Below are 17,238 nucleotides of genomic sequence, written 5' to 3' on the forward strand. Positions count from 1 at the left end.
GCAGCCTGCAGGGACCCGTGACCAGGCCACGGTGCCCACGGCCCAGCCGGCCCAACCAGGCTCCGCCCCCTCTCCCCACGCCAACACCTGGCACTTGGACGCGGGGCTAGCCCCATCTGAACTTCATAACATGACACCAAAGTTTCAGATCCCCTTTTATCACCGTGCAACCCAACTGCTTTTCTTTTCCTGCTCAAAACCATGCTAATCATGCTAATTCTGTTTCGGGAAAAATCCCCCCAAAACAAAGAACCATAAGGTTCAGCTCTCCCCTATGGGTTTTTTATTTGTTTGGTTTTTTCCGCCTATGGGCTTTTTTGTTGTTGTTCTTATTTAAATGGAGCACTTTAAAAAGTCTTTCTTTTGTTACCTGTAACAGATCTTCACTGAGGACTTCTGTTTTCTCGGCCCTGTGGGAAAATTTCAAAGTTCAGAGTTAGACATCTGGAAATAAAAAGCAACCCATGAAACTGAGCAGTTAGTATCCTGGAATTTAAAACATAACAGGTAGAAATGAATGATCACAAGGGGGTAATTTTTACCAGTTTTTATATTAGAGGGCGACTTTAGCAAAGCCACAAAGAAACAAATAAATGAAAGTCTGCAGAAACTAGCAACCCTAAAGACCAAATGATTGAGATCAGTGGTTCTCAAACTTGGGCATGCACAGACCCAGCAAGGGGGGTCGGGGAGGAGGTATGGCCTTAAAATGCCATATTCCAGAGTTGCTACCACTGTAGTGAGATCCTGAATTTGTAACAGGCCCCTCCCTGCCCAGAATTCCCTGGCAGGAGGCCTGTAGACCACACTTTGAGAAAACACAGCTCTGGAGAAAATTAAACTTCAGTTCTTAAAATGATATGAGTTTCACAGCCAACAAGCGTGTCACAGATCCAGAAAGGTTATGCAATGATACATACACTAACAACACTTAAGTCTTCCTTCCTTCAGCTATCTCATCTTTACTTTCAAAAGAGCCAAAATATTTTCACCCTTATCTATGCTTCAGAACTCCTGCTGACCTTTCTAGAGGACTGATACAGCAAACGACAATCAGCAGAGCACTGTGAGCTGCTGGAACCTCATGTGCCAGGCCATCATCTTTTTCCAAGAAGATTTTTCTCTGCAGTCCAAAACAGCAGCATTGTTGGTATATCCAGGATCACTACAAAAGAGCCATTCTGGACTTCTGGTTCAAATAGTGATTTAAGCCCAGCCATTTAACATCCCTACCAAATTCCCACTGAAACAAACTGGGAAAGTTTTAAAAGAAAATGAAAAAAAAAAAAATTCAGTTCTGATCACACTGTAGGAGGGAGGGAGGAAGACCATTGATGAATCAGAAAATTTGAAGCCTTTTTATAAGATACACTGCAGAACGGAAGGCTGCATGACCTTGATCTTGCCCATGAACCAACACAAGAGAAGGAGAAGGCATCTGGCCAGAAAAACCGGTGGGACGCCCAAGAATGACCGCAGAACACCGCTAGGCTCAGAAGAGCACTAGATGCAAGGACGGTGGCCCACACCCCCAATCCCACGTTTGGGAGACGGCACGTCGAGTGAAGCCCAGCCGTTGGCACAGAGAGTTCCAATACCAGTCGTCAACAGCGGTGCCCCAGTTAACCTGGAGATGCCTACAGGAGTGGCTTACTTGTGGTTTCTGCAGGAAATTAGAACTCTGACCTGATTCAATCCTCCCAAGTCCTGAGGAGCAGAGCCTGGAGATCAGCCCAAGGCCCCAGGTTCCCAAAGAGGTCAACTCAACTCTATGAACGAGTTCTGGAAGCAGCCGGCCAAAATATGTCATCCTAGCCCTCGCTTGGCACGCATGGTGCCAGGCATTGCTGAAGCGCCAAACATAGGTAGTCATGCCAGTTAGGGAAGTGGAGCAGGACCCCAGCTGACTATGAGCTCAAGCAAGTGGCCTCAGAGAGAAGCCTGTGAGTCAGCCTAGCAGGGACAAACCTGGCATGAGACCACCATAGCTTCATCATTAATCCCAGCCTTGCCACTCCTCGAGCAAAATACCACCTCAAGACTATGTAACTTTCATTTGTCTTCACTGGCCAGAACCCAAAGTTCTGGATAGGGCCCTGGACGACTCTGACAGCATGCTGATATCTCCTTCTGTAAGTATAAGTATGTGCAGAGAAAAGTCCCAAGGCCTGTTAAAATATTCACAAGTTCAAAAGAGAAGATTCAGAGCACATATGTCTACTTATGAAACAAAATTTTAAAAATAGAAGAGGAAAACTTAATTTTAAAACTCCCAGTGTGGTACTCATGGCCAATAGGCACATGAAAAGATGCTCAACATTGCTAATTACTAGAGAAATACAAATAAAAACTACAATGTAGTACCACTTCACTGGTCAGGACGGCCGTCATTAAAAATTCTATAAATAATTCATGTTGGAGAGGTTACGGGAAAAAGGGAACCATCCTATACTGTTGAAGTGAAGTGAAAGTTGCTTAGTCATGTCCGACCCTTTGTGACCCCATGGACTATACAGTCCATGGAATTCTCCAGGCCAGAATACTGGAGTGGGTAGCCATTCCCTTCTCCAAGGGATCAAACCTGGATCAAACCCAGGTCTCCTGCACTGCAGGCAGGAGGATTCTTTACCAGCTGAGCCACACAGATTAATTATACTGCTGGTAGGAATGTACATTGGTGCAGTCACCATGGAAAACAGTATGGAGTTTCCTCCTTAAAAAAACTAAACACAGAGTTATTGTATGACCCAGCAACTCCATTCTTTGGCATATATTCCAAACAAAATTATAACTCAAAAAGATATATGGACTCCAATATTCACTGCAGCACTATTTACAATAGGCAAGATACGGAAGCAATGTAAGTGTTGACAGATGAACAGATAAAGATGTGGTATGTGTATACACATACACACACACACACACAACAGAATATTACTCAGCCATAAAAAGAATGAAATAATGTCACTAGCAGCAAAACAGATGTACCTGCAGATTATCATACCAAGTGAAGTAAGTCAGATAGACAAAGACAAATATCATGTGATATCAATATATATGGAATCTAGAATATGATACAAATGAACCTATTTACAAAACAGAAACAGACTCACAGACATAGAAAACAAACATGGTTACCAAAAGGGAAGAGAGATGAGGGATACATTAGTAGGAGTTTGGGATTAAGAGATAAAAACTACTATAAATAAAACAGAGAAACAACAAGGTCATACTGTATGGCACAGGGAATGATACTCAATATCTCAAAGTAAACCATAATGGAAGAGAATATGAAAAAAATATATATGTATGTGTAACTGAATCACTTTGTTGTACACCAGAAATTAACACAACATTGTAAATCAACTATACTTCAATTTAAAAAATAATTAATAAGATAAAATCCCAATGTGGGTGTTTAGAAGGTATGAGAGAGTTAGTAACAGCTCAGTCGTCTGAGAGAATAAAGTGTGCACCTTGTCCCTGCTGCTTGTTCAGTGACCTCACATTGGTAACTTGAAATGAATAAAAAAATCAAATACAATACAAACAAATGCACATAATACAAATCAGGGCTTTTTTTTTTTTTTTTTTTGGAGAGTCAGCTATATGAGCATAGCACTGCTACAGCCACAAAGAAAACAAAGCTAATGTAAAAAGCAAGCAAGAATTAACTTCAGAAAAATCAAAAGTCTATTGGCAAGACAGACCTAGTTTACTACAATGCTTTGCTGCAAATAACTGATTGAGCATAGCAATATACATATCAAATAGCAATATATGCAAAAGTTGTAATATAACTGTATTGGAAGGATGGGGAAGCAGAAGTAGAGAGCCCCAAGCCCTCATTTATCACACTAGGAAGTCAATAAATAATATCTAAACTTGATAACTCAAAAGACAGTGGTTTATATATATTATCTATAGATATAGATAGGAGTTAATGCCAAAATAAACAGCTCAAATTTGAAAGCAGTTGCCTCTTCAGTGAGGGAATCTCAACTGGGAAAGTGCAGTGAGTGAGGAGAGAATCCACTATAATTTGTGCATAAGCCTTTTCCTGTTATTTGACTTTTAAAATTACAACAAATTTCAAAAAATAGCACTTTTTAAAATAGCTAAAAAGTAACAACAATTCGTTACTTTTTTCAGCAACACCCTTGATATGGTTTCAAGCGATGCATAACCTTAAGTGAAGCATAACTTTAACTGTAAAGTGACGGGTCCAGCTGTCAATCTGTACAAAAGAAGAACAGGACACAGACATCAGAGCATCCAAAATACAAGGCAGATCAGTGTATTTGTCGTCCTTTCTTCAAATTAACAATGGTGATCCTTTCCTTTAAATTTAGAGGCACTTTACTTGGAAAGGTATCTGCAGACTGAAAAACACATGGAACATACTATGTGAAAACATGAACAGACAGTTTAAAGATAAGTTTATCCTCTCTTCTCCTCCTTTGCGGACACTCAGTATACCACACTGATGAAGCTAACTTTAGAAAGAGATCCAGTGCATCTTCTTAATCAGATTTCAGGGTTCAATGAAATTAATTAAAATTGCCTATAATCAGTATAGATTATGTCCCCCCCTAGCTTTACTGAAGTATAATTGACAAAACTCCATACATTTAAAGTATACAATGTGATGAACTGATTTACACAGACATTGTGAAGTGGTTACCACACTCAGGTTAATGAACGCATCCCTCTACCTTTTGTTACAGTTGTGAGAATGCTTGAGATCCCCTCTCAGCAGATGCCAAGTATGTATTATCTGCTACAGTCACCATGCTGTAGCGAAAGTGAAAGTCACTCACTCGTGTCTGACTCTTTGCGACCCCATGGACTATACAGTCCATGGAATTCTCCAGGCCTGGATACTGGAGTGGGTAGCCTTTCCCTTCTCCAGGGGATCTTCCCAACCCAGGGATCGAACCCATGTCTCCCACATTGCAGGCGGATTCTTTACCAGCTGAGTGAGAGCCCCAGAATTTATTCATCTTATAATTGAGGGCTTGTACCTTCTGACTAGTATCCCCACCATTTCCCTGATGCCCCAGTCCCTGGTAACCACCACTCTACTGTTTCTCTGAGTTCAACTCTAAGACTTCACATATAATTGAGATCATACAGTATTGGTCTTTCTCTGGTTTATTTCACTTAGCATAAGGTCCTTCTGGTTCATCCACGTGTTACGAATGGCAGAATTTCCCAATTTCCTTCTTTCTCATGGCTGTGTGTATGCAACCTCTTTATCTATTCATCCATCACTGATGGACACTTTGTTTTTATACCTTAGTTATTGTAACTATGCTACAATGACCATGGACATGTAAATGTCTCTTAGAAATACTGACTTCACTTCCTTCGGATATACACCCAGAAATAGGATTCCTGGATCATACGGTACTTCTTTTTTTGAGGAACCTCCATACTACTTTCCTTAATGGCTATACCAATTTACACCACCGACAGTGTAAAAGGGTTTCAGTTACATTTTGGCCATATGGAAAAATGTCTTCATTGGATAAATGTCTGTTTAGGTCTTTTGACCATTTTTTTAATCAGGTTATTTGTTGTTGTTGTTGTTGTTTGGCTATTGCATCAATGCAACTGGCAAACTCATATACTATATGATATATATATGATACTAACTCCTTATCAGATAGATGGTTTGCAAATATTTTCTCTCATTCCAAAAGTTGCCTTTTCATTTTGTAGATGGTTTCCTTAGCTGTGCTGAAGTTTTTGAGTTTGATGTAGTCCCACTTGTTTATTTTCAGTTTTGTTGCCAGTGTTTTGAGTGTTATATATGTGAAATTATTGCCAAGACCAATATCAAGGAGTTTTCCCCTTATTTTCTTCTAGGGCCTTTATGGTTTCAGGTCTTGTATTTAAGTCTTTGATCCATTTCAAGTTAACTTTTCTGAGTGGTATTAGGTAGGAGTCCAGTTTAATTCTTTTGCATATGGATACATATATTTCCCAACAGCATTTCAGACAGACTGTCACTTCCCTACTGTGCATTCCCGGTGCCCTGCCAAAGATCAGCTAACTGTATGTGCGTGGGTTTGGTCCGGGGCTCTTCATTCGGGTCCACTGGTCTATGTGTCTGTGCTTATCCCAGGGTCATCCTGCTTTGACTACTGTAGCTTCATAACACAGTTTGAAATCAGGACGTGTGATGCCTCCAGCTTTGTTCTTGCTCAGTTATGCTTTTGCTATTTCAAGGTCTTTTGTGTTTCCATATGAATTTTAGGACTTTTTTTCTATTTCTGTGAAAAATGCTATTGGAATTTTGATGGGACTATACTGAATCTTTGGACTGCTTTTAGTATAGAATTTTAACAATACTAATTCTTCCAATCCATGAATATGGGTTATCTAGGAAAGATTACTTCTAAATCACAACTACAGAATGTAATATACAAACTAGGATGGCTCCCTCACACAGAAACTCCCCAATGGACTGTGCTATCCCCATCTTAATTCTAGGGAACCACTAATGTTTCCATCTACCCCCCCACCTCCACCCCGCAATATGTGGTCCAAATGACCTGACCTCCCTCATCACTGTGACTGGTCCACAAGACTCAGCCCTTTCTAGGCTGAAGTGCTTTGGAACATTTATCTTTACCACAGATGTGGAATTTTTACCCTAAGGAAAGTTTGGCAATTAGCATTCAGAGTACTGGCCAAGGTCCCCATCTAAAAGCCTTTACCTAAGCCAAAGAAACTTAGTTTTACTGAGACTGAATTTATCAAGACAAAGTGATCCAATTATAAAAATAATACTTGTTTTCAATCAAACATTTTGCTACACAGACCTAAACTCTGCATATGAGTTTTTTTTCTTTTTTTCTGCTTTGTCTGAGCCTTCCTTGTGTCCAGCGTTCCATGCTTGAAAACACGCTTGATGTTTCCTGTCTGTAACTGGAAAAACAATAGAGAGCAGGAAGGTACCTCCCACTCGCCATTTTACTCTGGGGGTTGTTTTTTCCTATGCAAGCCGCTGCACAATTTCACTAGTCATTCAGACAAGGCTTCCATCAGGCACGATTTTTAATTTACTTTTCACTTTCTGATAAAGCATAAGATTTCCCTCTTCTAATTCCCAAAGTCTAAAAGCAGCCATGCTGTGTGGGCCATAACGTTTCACAACCTTTTCCAGAAAAGCTCAAGTGAGGAAAAGGGCCAAAGGAAGATTTCCATTTGGCCTTGACAATTTCCACCTCTAACTGTGGGCTGATTTCTGGAGGAGTTTCTGCCATCACTACACTCAATGCCAGATGCTGCTATCATATCATGAACTGCCATTCTACTTCCTGGGGTACAGATATCAGCTTAAAGCATGTACCACGGGAGCCATGGACATAAATGCTCAAGTCCACACCTTCAACGCACACTGTGACCTTCCAAGCACTTTCTGAGCATTACTGACCTCATCCCAGCATGACAGAACACTCCCTGGGGGCAGGGACCAGGTCTGTCTTACATTAAACCTCCCCCAGCACCTCACTTAGCCCCTGCCTGCCACACATAAGCACTTGAATGTGTGTGTGTATGCTTAATCGTGTACAACTCTTTGTGACCCAATGAACTGTAGTCTGCCAGGCTACTCTGCCCAGGCAAGAATACTGGATTGGGTTGCCATTTCTTCCTCCAGGGGATCTTTCTGACCCAGGGATCAAACCTGCATCTCCTACACTGCAGGTGGATTCTTTACCGCTAAGCCATCAGGGAACCCCAGACACTTAGTAAATATATACTGAATGAATGAATGACAAAGTGACTGTCATAATGACAGAGAAATATTTGCAATAAAGAATATTCTAGATTTCAAAAGAGAGAGCGAGGAAAAAACTCAGGCACACTAAGGCAGAAAAACAGCCACACATAAATACAGATTTGCCCTAAAATCCACAATGACTACAATTAAAATGTGATATTCTCTTCTGAAATTCATCTTTCTTTCATGAAAAAAAACAACAACAAAACGTAAACCATCCCTATGACCAGGGGTCAGCAAACTATGGCCTGCAGGTCAAATCCAGTTCACCAACTATTTTTGTATGGACAGCAAGCTCAGAAGAGTTTTTACTTTTCAATGGTTGAAAAAACTCAAAAGAGCGATAAACAATATTTTATCACATGTGAAAATTATGAAACTCTGGTTTCGGTGTGCACAAGTCAAGGTTTCTTAGGGCGTGGCCTGGCTGATCTGTTGATGTATTATCTAGGGCTGCATTCACGACAGCAACAGAACTGAACTGCTGCAACAGAGACCCTGTGTGGTCTGCAGAGTTCAGAACACCAGCTGGCCGTTCACAGGAAAAGTCTGCTGACCCGGGGGCTGCAGCAGTGATGGTTACAGTGTGTGGTGCAAACCACGCCCACGGGCTTTCGAAAATCACTTTGCGGACTGGTATGTGAGACTGGTCTGGAGGTGTATTTTCTCTGCCTCGTGTTCGATAAGCAGCTGCTAAAACGAATGTGGGTTGCTGGCTCTGACAGTATCGTTCAAAGGTGGAGGCACAGCCCAGGGCTGGTCATGCTGGTGACAGTGAAAAATCAGAAATTAGGCTTCCGCTCCGCCTACCCACTTCCACCCACCCATGTCCCCCCCAAAACATGTATTATAATGATGGTTTTCTCCTCGATTCCTGCTTGTAAACAGATTGCAGGATGAGAAATGAATACAATTGTCTGGTCAGGCATTGCACTTTTTCTGGAAAGACTAGATAATAAATATTTTAGGCTTGCAGGCCACATCGTCTCTGCTGCAATTACTCAGCACTCCCATGTAACACGAAAGCAGCCAGGGACAACATAAAAATGAATGAGCCCGGCTGGGTTCCAATAAGCTTTATTTATGGACACTGAAATTTGAATTCACATAATCTTCACATGTCAGGAAATATTATTCTTCTTTTGATTTTTTTTCAACCATTTAAAATGCAAAAACCATCGTGAGCCTACTGCAGCTGGATTTGGTCCACAGGCCACAGTTTGCTGACTCCTGATCCATGTATAAGTGAAATACAGTTTCCCATGAAACTCCAATCCTTTTTAATCACTTCCAAATTCTTCTGACTTTGAAGGGGGATTTCTGCACTTTCCCAACTTGCATTTCAGACAGTGGCTTTGCAGGACACCATTAGATTACTCCTCTTCAGTCCCTTCAGCCACTCTGGGGGCTCATCTTTCCACCCACCCAGTACCCTCTCTACCCAGGGATGCAAATCAGTGGTACAGGAGCCAAAACTATTATTTAACATCGAGGGCTTCCACTGCCTCCAAGATCACAGTGCTGCCATTTTTTGGTTTAGAAATCCACAAGAAATCACAGTTCTGTAGGTTTTTCACTTACACTTTCACTTTGATATGCCAATTAAAGTGGGGGGAAAAATAAAAGAAATGGGACATGGAGAGAATTTTTAATAAACTGATTTTAAATTCTGATTATCTGCAAATACCTAAATGCATCTTTGACGAACAAGATAAACTCTGATCAATCTTTTGCAGATTCTCAATATCATACACGGGGCAACAGCACCGCATGGTCACTGCATGCACCGGAATTTATATTCTCAGAGGAATTACAGCAGCCAGACCCACGGCTAAGTGGTCTATTTCATTCTGCTGGGAACCAGATTTTGTGCAACGCTGTCATCTCCTGTTACAAGTGTTTACAAAATCCCCTTGAGCCTGGGCTCGGAGTTTGGGCTCACTCATCTGATTTCACAGTGAGCCAGGGGACTACTGAGTGAGCTTTTCCTGTTTTATCTCATTAGATTAGCTGTCTTCTTAAGTTCCTGGGAAGGAATTGCAAATCCACTTAATTGGTTTAAAAATAAAGGCCCCTCTGACACTTTATAAATGAATCAATTTGCAACACATTCCACAAAGTAATTTTAAAAGCCTTAAAGAAGCATTTACAGAACTCAAAAGGGATAGTATGGGGGAAAAAAAAATCTCCATACATACTACTGAAAAGAAACTGGGTACTAATCGGCTATACCCCAATACAAAATAAAATGTTTAAAAAAATCAGAGGGAAAATGATTAAAGAGAAACTGTTTTGGTAATAGTATGGGCAACAAACATCTGATAGTTCTCTACTTTGATTTATTTCCCCAAATGATGGGATTTTATCCACATATTTACAGCTGCTCTAAGTAATATATATATTTTTTACTTTAAATAGCAATAACAAACCCTATAAATCTTAACTGAATCTCTGTAATATTATTTGAATTTGAATCAATGACTGAGGTGAATTGTTACATTTTAAAATAAGTTGAATTGAGTTTTATCATTTTCCTGCATACATAAGCTTGTCCCACAGCTTTTTGTTTGGTCAGTTGGGTTTTTCCCTTCTCTGGCACCTGGAATGGAATCTCTTTGCCATCCCCGCTGTAACCATGAGATAAGCCTAAAAGCTCCACCGAGGACTTCTGCGTATGGCAAAGCGAGAAAGTTCATGGCCACCAGCACACTGTCCGACTCCTTTCAGTGGTCGGGCGTCCAAGTGCCTCCCTCTCAGGCCTGCTCTGGTCACTTATAGTACCTGCTCATGCCTGGGGGCAGCTGAGTTTGCCATCTCAGAACTTCCTCAGACACAGGTAAAAAATAAGTGAGGAATATTTTGCAAAGCAGTGCAACGCAAACAGTGCATGCGGAGCTGAGACCTCTGGTGGGAAGCGAGGAGGAGGAGGACCGGGGCCGGGGGCGGGTCTTGTTCACTGCCAAGCAAGACATGAGGCCAGTAGCAACTGCGAAGCCACGCAGAAAATCGAAATCGAAAGTGCCAAAGGCAAAGCCACACAAAGTCAAGGGCTCGGCTCTGACTCAGGGCCGGGGCCGCTGGTGGAGGCACTCCGCGTCTGAAGACAGGTTGTGCTGGCTCCCTTCCGAAGGCTTCTTCCTAAGTCAGCACATTTGGACTTTGGAAAGTATGTTCCCATAGAAAGCAGGTTATAAATGATCGTTACGTTCTCAGCCCAGCTTAGAGGGACCTACTTACAGCTTATCTAAACGACAGCCCTCGTGGGCGGGCGTTGGCTGAACCCAGGGAACAGCAGTAAAAAAAAGAAAAGCCAGGAGATAACTGCGGTTCTCAACCATGGCTACACATTACAATTCTTTCAGAATAACACAGGGGGCTTTCGAGATAATGCAAGCAATTCTGTCTGTATAAAATGACCAGAAAAAGCAAATCTAGAGAGGCAGAAAGACGCCTAGTGGCCACCTGAAGGGAAGGGTGGAAATGTGGATTAGCCAGAGGGGAGCGAGGGAATCTTCCCGGGTAATGCCACTGTTCTAAAATCAGATGGTGGTGATGGTTACCCGATTTTGCAGATCTGCTAAAAATCATCGAACTGGATACCTAAGATGGGTGATGGGTGAATTTTATGACATACAAAGTATATCTCAGACTTCCCTGGTGGTCCATTGGTTAAGAATTCACTTGCCAATCAATGCAGGGGACATGAGTTCAATCTCTGGTCCAGGAAGATCCTATATGCCTCAGCGCAAATGCCACAATGACTGAAGCCCTAGAACCCATGTTCCTTAATAAGAGAAGTTGCCACAATGAACCCTGAGCACTGCAACTAGAGAAAGCCTTTTCACAGCAACGAAGACCCACAGAAGCCAAAAAAAAAAAAAAGAGTATCTCTCAATGAAGTTGCTAAAAAAAAAGAATAATAGCTGGACCCTAAACCAGAAAGGTTGAATCAGAACTTTGAAGGGTGGGGCCTGGCTCTTTTTTTAAAGCACCCAGCCCACCCCAAAGTGTAGCCAGGGCTGAGAACCCCTGCATTAGACAGTCTGAGGCGGTGGCAGGGGAAGTACCGGGACACGTGGAGAGAGGGATCCGCAGTAAATGTAGACAGAGGGGAGAGCCCGCAGTGTTCCTGGACAACTGGCCAAAGACACCCTCCTTCGAGGTCAAGACCATTCAGGATGTGGTCTGACGGGAATGACTCACAACTGGTTCACGCTCTTCCTCCTCAGGAGGAGTCCGCTAAGGAATAAGAAACTAATGGATGGCAGAGTCTAAGTTTCATTGTAAGTTTCAAGGATAAGGAGACACAGCATGACCAGAGCTGAGCGTCAGGGCTCTGGAGTCAGACAGACCTGACTTTGAATCCCCGGGATGCGGTCGGCCAAGCTGCAGGGCTTCCCTGCTGGCTCAGAAGGTAAAGAATCTGCTTGCAGTGCAGGAGACCCAGGTTTGATCCTGGGGTCGGGAAAACCCCCCTGGAGGAGGGAATGGCCACCCACTCCAGCATTCTTGCCTGGAGAATTCCATGGACAGGGGAGCCTGGAGGGCCATGGTCCATGGGATCGGGAAGAGTTGGACACGACTGAGCAGCTCACACACACAAGCTGCAGACGGGAGGCTCCACTTCCTCCACTGTAAAATGGGGATAATCCTAAAAGCTTCAAATAGGAATAACCATAATACCGTCACTTTAGTGGTTATTTAGAAACGCCATTTATCTCATCTGACTTAGCTCTCCTAAGCCTGGTCTCTGGCACTGAGTGACGGTTCATGGAGTGCTAGCCGTTCTGAGAACTACAGCAAACAACAGCCACCAGCAGATAAAACCGTGACGGTCCATCTAAGAAAAAGCTTTCTGTAGTCATCGAGCTGTTGTAGCTCCTCCTGGGAGAAGTCACGGCTGAGCCCAGACCACACAAAGACAAAAAGCTGTGTCACACTCACGCAGTGGGAGCAGGGCAGGCTGGTCAGTTGCAACAAAGGCTTGGTTGTGATAACGCTGTGTGGGCTGCAGGCCACCAAGAGAAGCACCGGCACGCAATACACAGAAACTTAGCGATCAAATATGTGGTGAGTTAGCAAAACCCTTCATCAAAGGATCAGCATCTTAAGCAGGCTGAGCCTCACGGGGACGGTAGGGAGGCTGTGAGAATGCCAGCGTCGGTGGCTCTCAAGTGCGTGCTCTTGATTCATTCAGCCTGTATTCATGGAGCTCTCCCTAAAAGTCACGAACTGGGAAGGGAAGGGAAGAGAGAGATGAACCACAGTCTCCACCCTGGGGGAGCTGATGGGAAAGACAGAAAGGTAAACAGGTTCGCGTGGAGCTGCAGGAACACAGAGAGAAGGGTAATGGACTGCGCGGCCAGGAGAGGTTTCACAGGGAAGCCCTCCAAGAAGATCTCAGATGAGACGGAACATCCGAACGGCGTGGGGGAAGGGATCTGGAGAGGGCGCTGCGCTGGGGAGGCGGCCTGGCTGAAACAGAGGCTCTGCCCGCCAAGGAAGCCGAGGGCAAGGGGGAGCCACTGATGGCGTCTCGGCGATGGGAGTGGCAAGGCGAAGCCCAGGTCTGAATTTTAGAATGGCAACTCTGACAGCAGGATGCAGGTAAGAACACCTGGAGGACCCCGGAGCATCATCCAGGAGATGGGATAAGACGAGAGACCCAGCCCTCACAGTCTCATGCCAGCCAAAGACACGCTGCTACTTTAACAGAAATAATAGGGCAGGATTTATAAATTATAAACTCATGGCTTCAAAAACATGTTTTAAAAGTTCCAGAAAAATGTATAAAGTATGGAGCTCTCTCTGCTCAAGAAATAAATCAAATGCAGACACTAAAATTCATGGATTGGACTTCCCTGGTGGTACAGTGGATAAGAATCCGCCTGCCAATCAGGGACACAGGTTCGAACCCTGGTCCAGGAAGATTCTATGTGCCATGGAGCAACTAAGCCTGTGTAGCACAACTACTGGAGCCCAGGTGCTCTAAAGCCCACAAGCCACAACTACTGAACCTGCATGCTGCAAATACTGAAGCGCGGGTGCCTCATGCCTGTGCTCTACCACGAGAGAGGTCACCACAAGAAGCCTGGGCGCTACAAAGAGACGGCATCCCCCGCTCTCTGTAACTAAAGAAAAGCCTGCACAACAACGAAGACCCAGTGCAAACCCCCCAAATAGAAATAAAATAAAATTCAAGATTATAACCTGTTTAAACCACCCTATTTCCAATATTAAGTTAAATTAAGCAAGACTTTGCATCTATTCCTTCTTTTAAAAAAAAATGAAAGCACTTTCACATATATTATTTCAGTTTCTTATATTACATGTACTCTTATGGGGTAATTTTTAGTATCCCTGTTTCACGGATGTGGAAACTGAGGCAAACATTCATTAAATAAATTACAGAATGAAACAAAACTCTTTGGACCCTCAGAAAGAGAGCAATTTCAAGATCATTAACCAAAGTTGAGTCTCTCTGAATTAATTTTCACGCTAGGTGCTGGTCCTAGCTTCACCACAAACTAACCGTATGATCTAAAAACACATTCTTTACCTTCCTGTATTTCACTTTATTTATATTTGCATCAACGATCTTACACAATTTTAAAAAAGCCACAATAAAGCAGCAAATGAAAGGATATTTTGAAACCTGCAAAACCGTGGTTTGCAAATTGAGGATTGCATCTCTATAAACAACAATCAATATTTTTTTAAAAGCAGGTAATACTGAGAATCTGGGTAAGTGTGGACCCTCTAGGTTTCTAGAAGGAATGCACATCACAAATGCAGCACAGGATGTTCCATGATTAGTGTGGTGCACAAGATGAAGGGGAAAAACATTCACCTGGAAAAATGGGGTGAGGCTGCTTTTGAGGGTAGATTCTGGGTGGAGAACACCATCAATCTTCACTCGCCCTTTTCTAAAGGTCAAAGGCAAGAGTGTTCCAACACCACAGCTTGATGGATGAACGGATGCTGTGGATGACTCGAAATAGAAAATGGATATTTTCAAAAGAGGCTTTTACTCAAATGAAATGTTAACTGAGTGGAGCTTGCAGCCCAAACATTGAGCTGCTGTCCTGCACATTTTGCCACTCACCTTCCCAAGTGGTTAGTCACTGAACAAATATTTGTTGGGTTCCTTTCCATAGGCCATCACAAGTAAGAAATATAGCCCTGCCCTGACAAGCTGGAGGACCATCAAGGAAAATACACGATTACCTCCTATGCAGTGAGTACTCCAATGGGGAGCCCAGGACCCTCCAAGAGGAGTCGTTGTCTGTTATTATCACCATAGTTAACATTTACTGAACTCATGCTGTGCGCTTAGCACTGTTCCAGGTGCTTCCGAGAATTAATTCCTGGGATTTCCCCAGTGGTCCTGTGGCTAAGACTCCAAGCTCCCAATGCAGGGGACCCAAGTTTGATCCCTGGTTGGGGAACTTAGATCCCACATGCTGCAACTAAGAGTCTGCATGCTGCAACAAAGATTTGGCACGGCCAAATAAATAAAGAAAATACTTTTTTAAAAAAAGAATTAATTAAGGCACAACAATAACTTCGTGGGGTGAGTAGCACTAATATCATCTTCATGTTACAGATGAGGAAACTGAGGAACAGAGAAGTGACTTGCTCAAGGTTTTCACAGCCAAGCTCTGAATCTGGACAAGTTTATTCCAGAGATCCTGTTCTTAATGTCTGTGTTCCAGGTGCTTTACATACAGTAACTCAGTTGATCCTCAAGATAATGATGAGATCAATACTGCTATTACATACATCTCACAGATGAGAAACCTAGGCACAGAGAAGGTGATTAACTTGCCAATGGCTACAGAGCAAAGAGAGAGCATCTAATGCAGACCAAAGACACCAGAAAGGTTTTCTGAAACCAGTGATGGCTTTTGAGGCCATCACTGGGTGAACTGGAGTTTGAAGCATGGGTGTTGGATAGAGAACAAGGGGACAGTGAGGCAGTAAGGACAGAGGTAAGAAAGACACATGGTGATACAGGTAGGGGAGAACCCCCTTTAGCTCAGATGCACGGACCTGCTGTAGTCTGAAGGCAAAGCAGGAGAATAGAGCAACCTTCCAGGACTCTGGGCCTCACACAGAGCAAGAGATGGAGGCAGTCCACCACTTAGGGAAGGGGTGGGAGAGCTGGCACCTCCCACCCCAGGCTGACCAAGGCACAAGTGTGCGGAGTCTGCTTAAAGGCAGGGGAGAGCAGAGGAACCTGTAGGACTTTGGACCCTAACATGAGTATCAGGCAGTGGTCTTCAACCACAGGGAGGGGTAGGAGAGCTGAGAAAAGCTCTCCTGATGCAGGCACACAAGTCCTACTAAACAGGATAAGCAAGAAAATTGAGCTAAAAGAGCCCTGATAGAGGGAAAATTTTCATCCCGCCTTCAAAGAAGTTGAAAGCCTGTGCCTGGAGTCACACAACAGACTAGACTGATTTGAGTCCTCACAATGATGGCCTGAAAGAAGAGGCACACGCTCGCAGTTTCTACACACATCTGGGATTCAATCAAGACTTAACCACAGGAAAGAAACAGAAGACATGCATTATTAAGATGGGATAGAGTCAACAGAACTAGATTCTAAGATAGCCAAGATGTCAGAACTACCTTGCAGGGACTTTAGAACAACTATGATAAAAATATTAAAGGGGCTAATGGAAAAGGCATGCATAGATGAGGGATTTTAGAGGAGACTTGGAAAATGAAACAAATTATCCAACCTAAGATATAAAGTATCTAAAACCTATGGGACAGTATCAGTCTCTCACATATGTAACTATACAGGGCTCAAGGGAAAAAAGAAAGAACATAGGACAGAAGAAATGGTTGAACAAACAATGGCTGAAAAGTGTCCAATTTAATGAACAATATCAAATCACTGCCCCAAGCTCAGGGAACTCTCAGTGGGATAACCACAGAGGAAAACACACCTAAAAAGAACGAGGTCAGAAATTCTCTGGTGGCATCGTGGATAGGAATCCACTTGTCAGTGCAGGGGACACAGGTTTGAACTCTGATCTGGGAAGATGACACATGCTGTGGAGCAACTGAGTTCATGTACTGTGACTACTGAACCCGTGCTCTAGAGCCTGAGAGTAGCGACTTCCGAGCCCACGTGCCACCACTGCTGAAGCCCATGCACCTTCAGCCTGTACTCCACCACAGCAGAAGCCACCCCGATGAGAAGCCCAAGCACCGCAGTGAAGAGCAGATGCTGGCTGCTGCAACCAGAGAAAGTCTGAACACAGCAATGAAGACCCAGTGCAACCAGAAATGAATAAATAAAAATAATTTTTAAAAAAAAATAGATTAAGGCCAAGGACTTCCTTTGTGGTCCAGGGGTTAAGAACCTGCACTTCCAATGCAGGGGGCACAGGTTTGATCCTTGGTCTGAGAACTAAGATCCCCCATGCTGCACG

The 17,238-nt window shown here is 43.3% G+C and overlaps 1 protein-coding gene across 6 annotated transcripts in view; it reads right to left on the reverse strand.

Moving 5' to 3' along the window:
* The window catches only part of ARHGAP17 (Rho GTPase activating protein 17), a 94,937-nt gene that overhangs the window by 54,389 nt on the left and 23,310 nt on the right, over positions 1–17,238 (reverse strand). For 5 of the 6 annotated variants that reach the window (XR_006266945.1, XM_043454751.1, XM_043454755.1 and 2 more), the window contains exon 2: positions 371–410. Coding sequence is in view for 4 of the 6 variants with exons in the window: in XM_043454751.1 (XP_043310686.1) it covers positions 371–410 (40 nt within the window). In the remaining 2 variants the exon portion in view is untranslated. Of the gene's footprint in view, positions 1–370; positions 411–17,238 lie in introns of those variants that run through there. The other variant, XM_043454754.1, reaches the window with a different exon arrangement.

Source organism: Cervus canadensis, chromosome 32 (assembly GCF_019320065.1).
Source record: "Cervus canadensis isolate Bull #8, Minnesota chromosome 32, ASM1932006v1, whole genome shotgun sequence".
Taxonomy (NCBI): domain Eukaryota; kingdom Metazoa; phylum Chordata; class Mammalia; order Artiodactyla; family Cervidae; genus Cervus; species Cervus canadensis.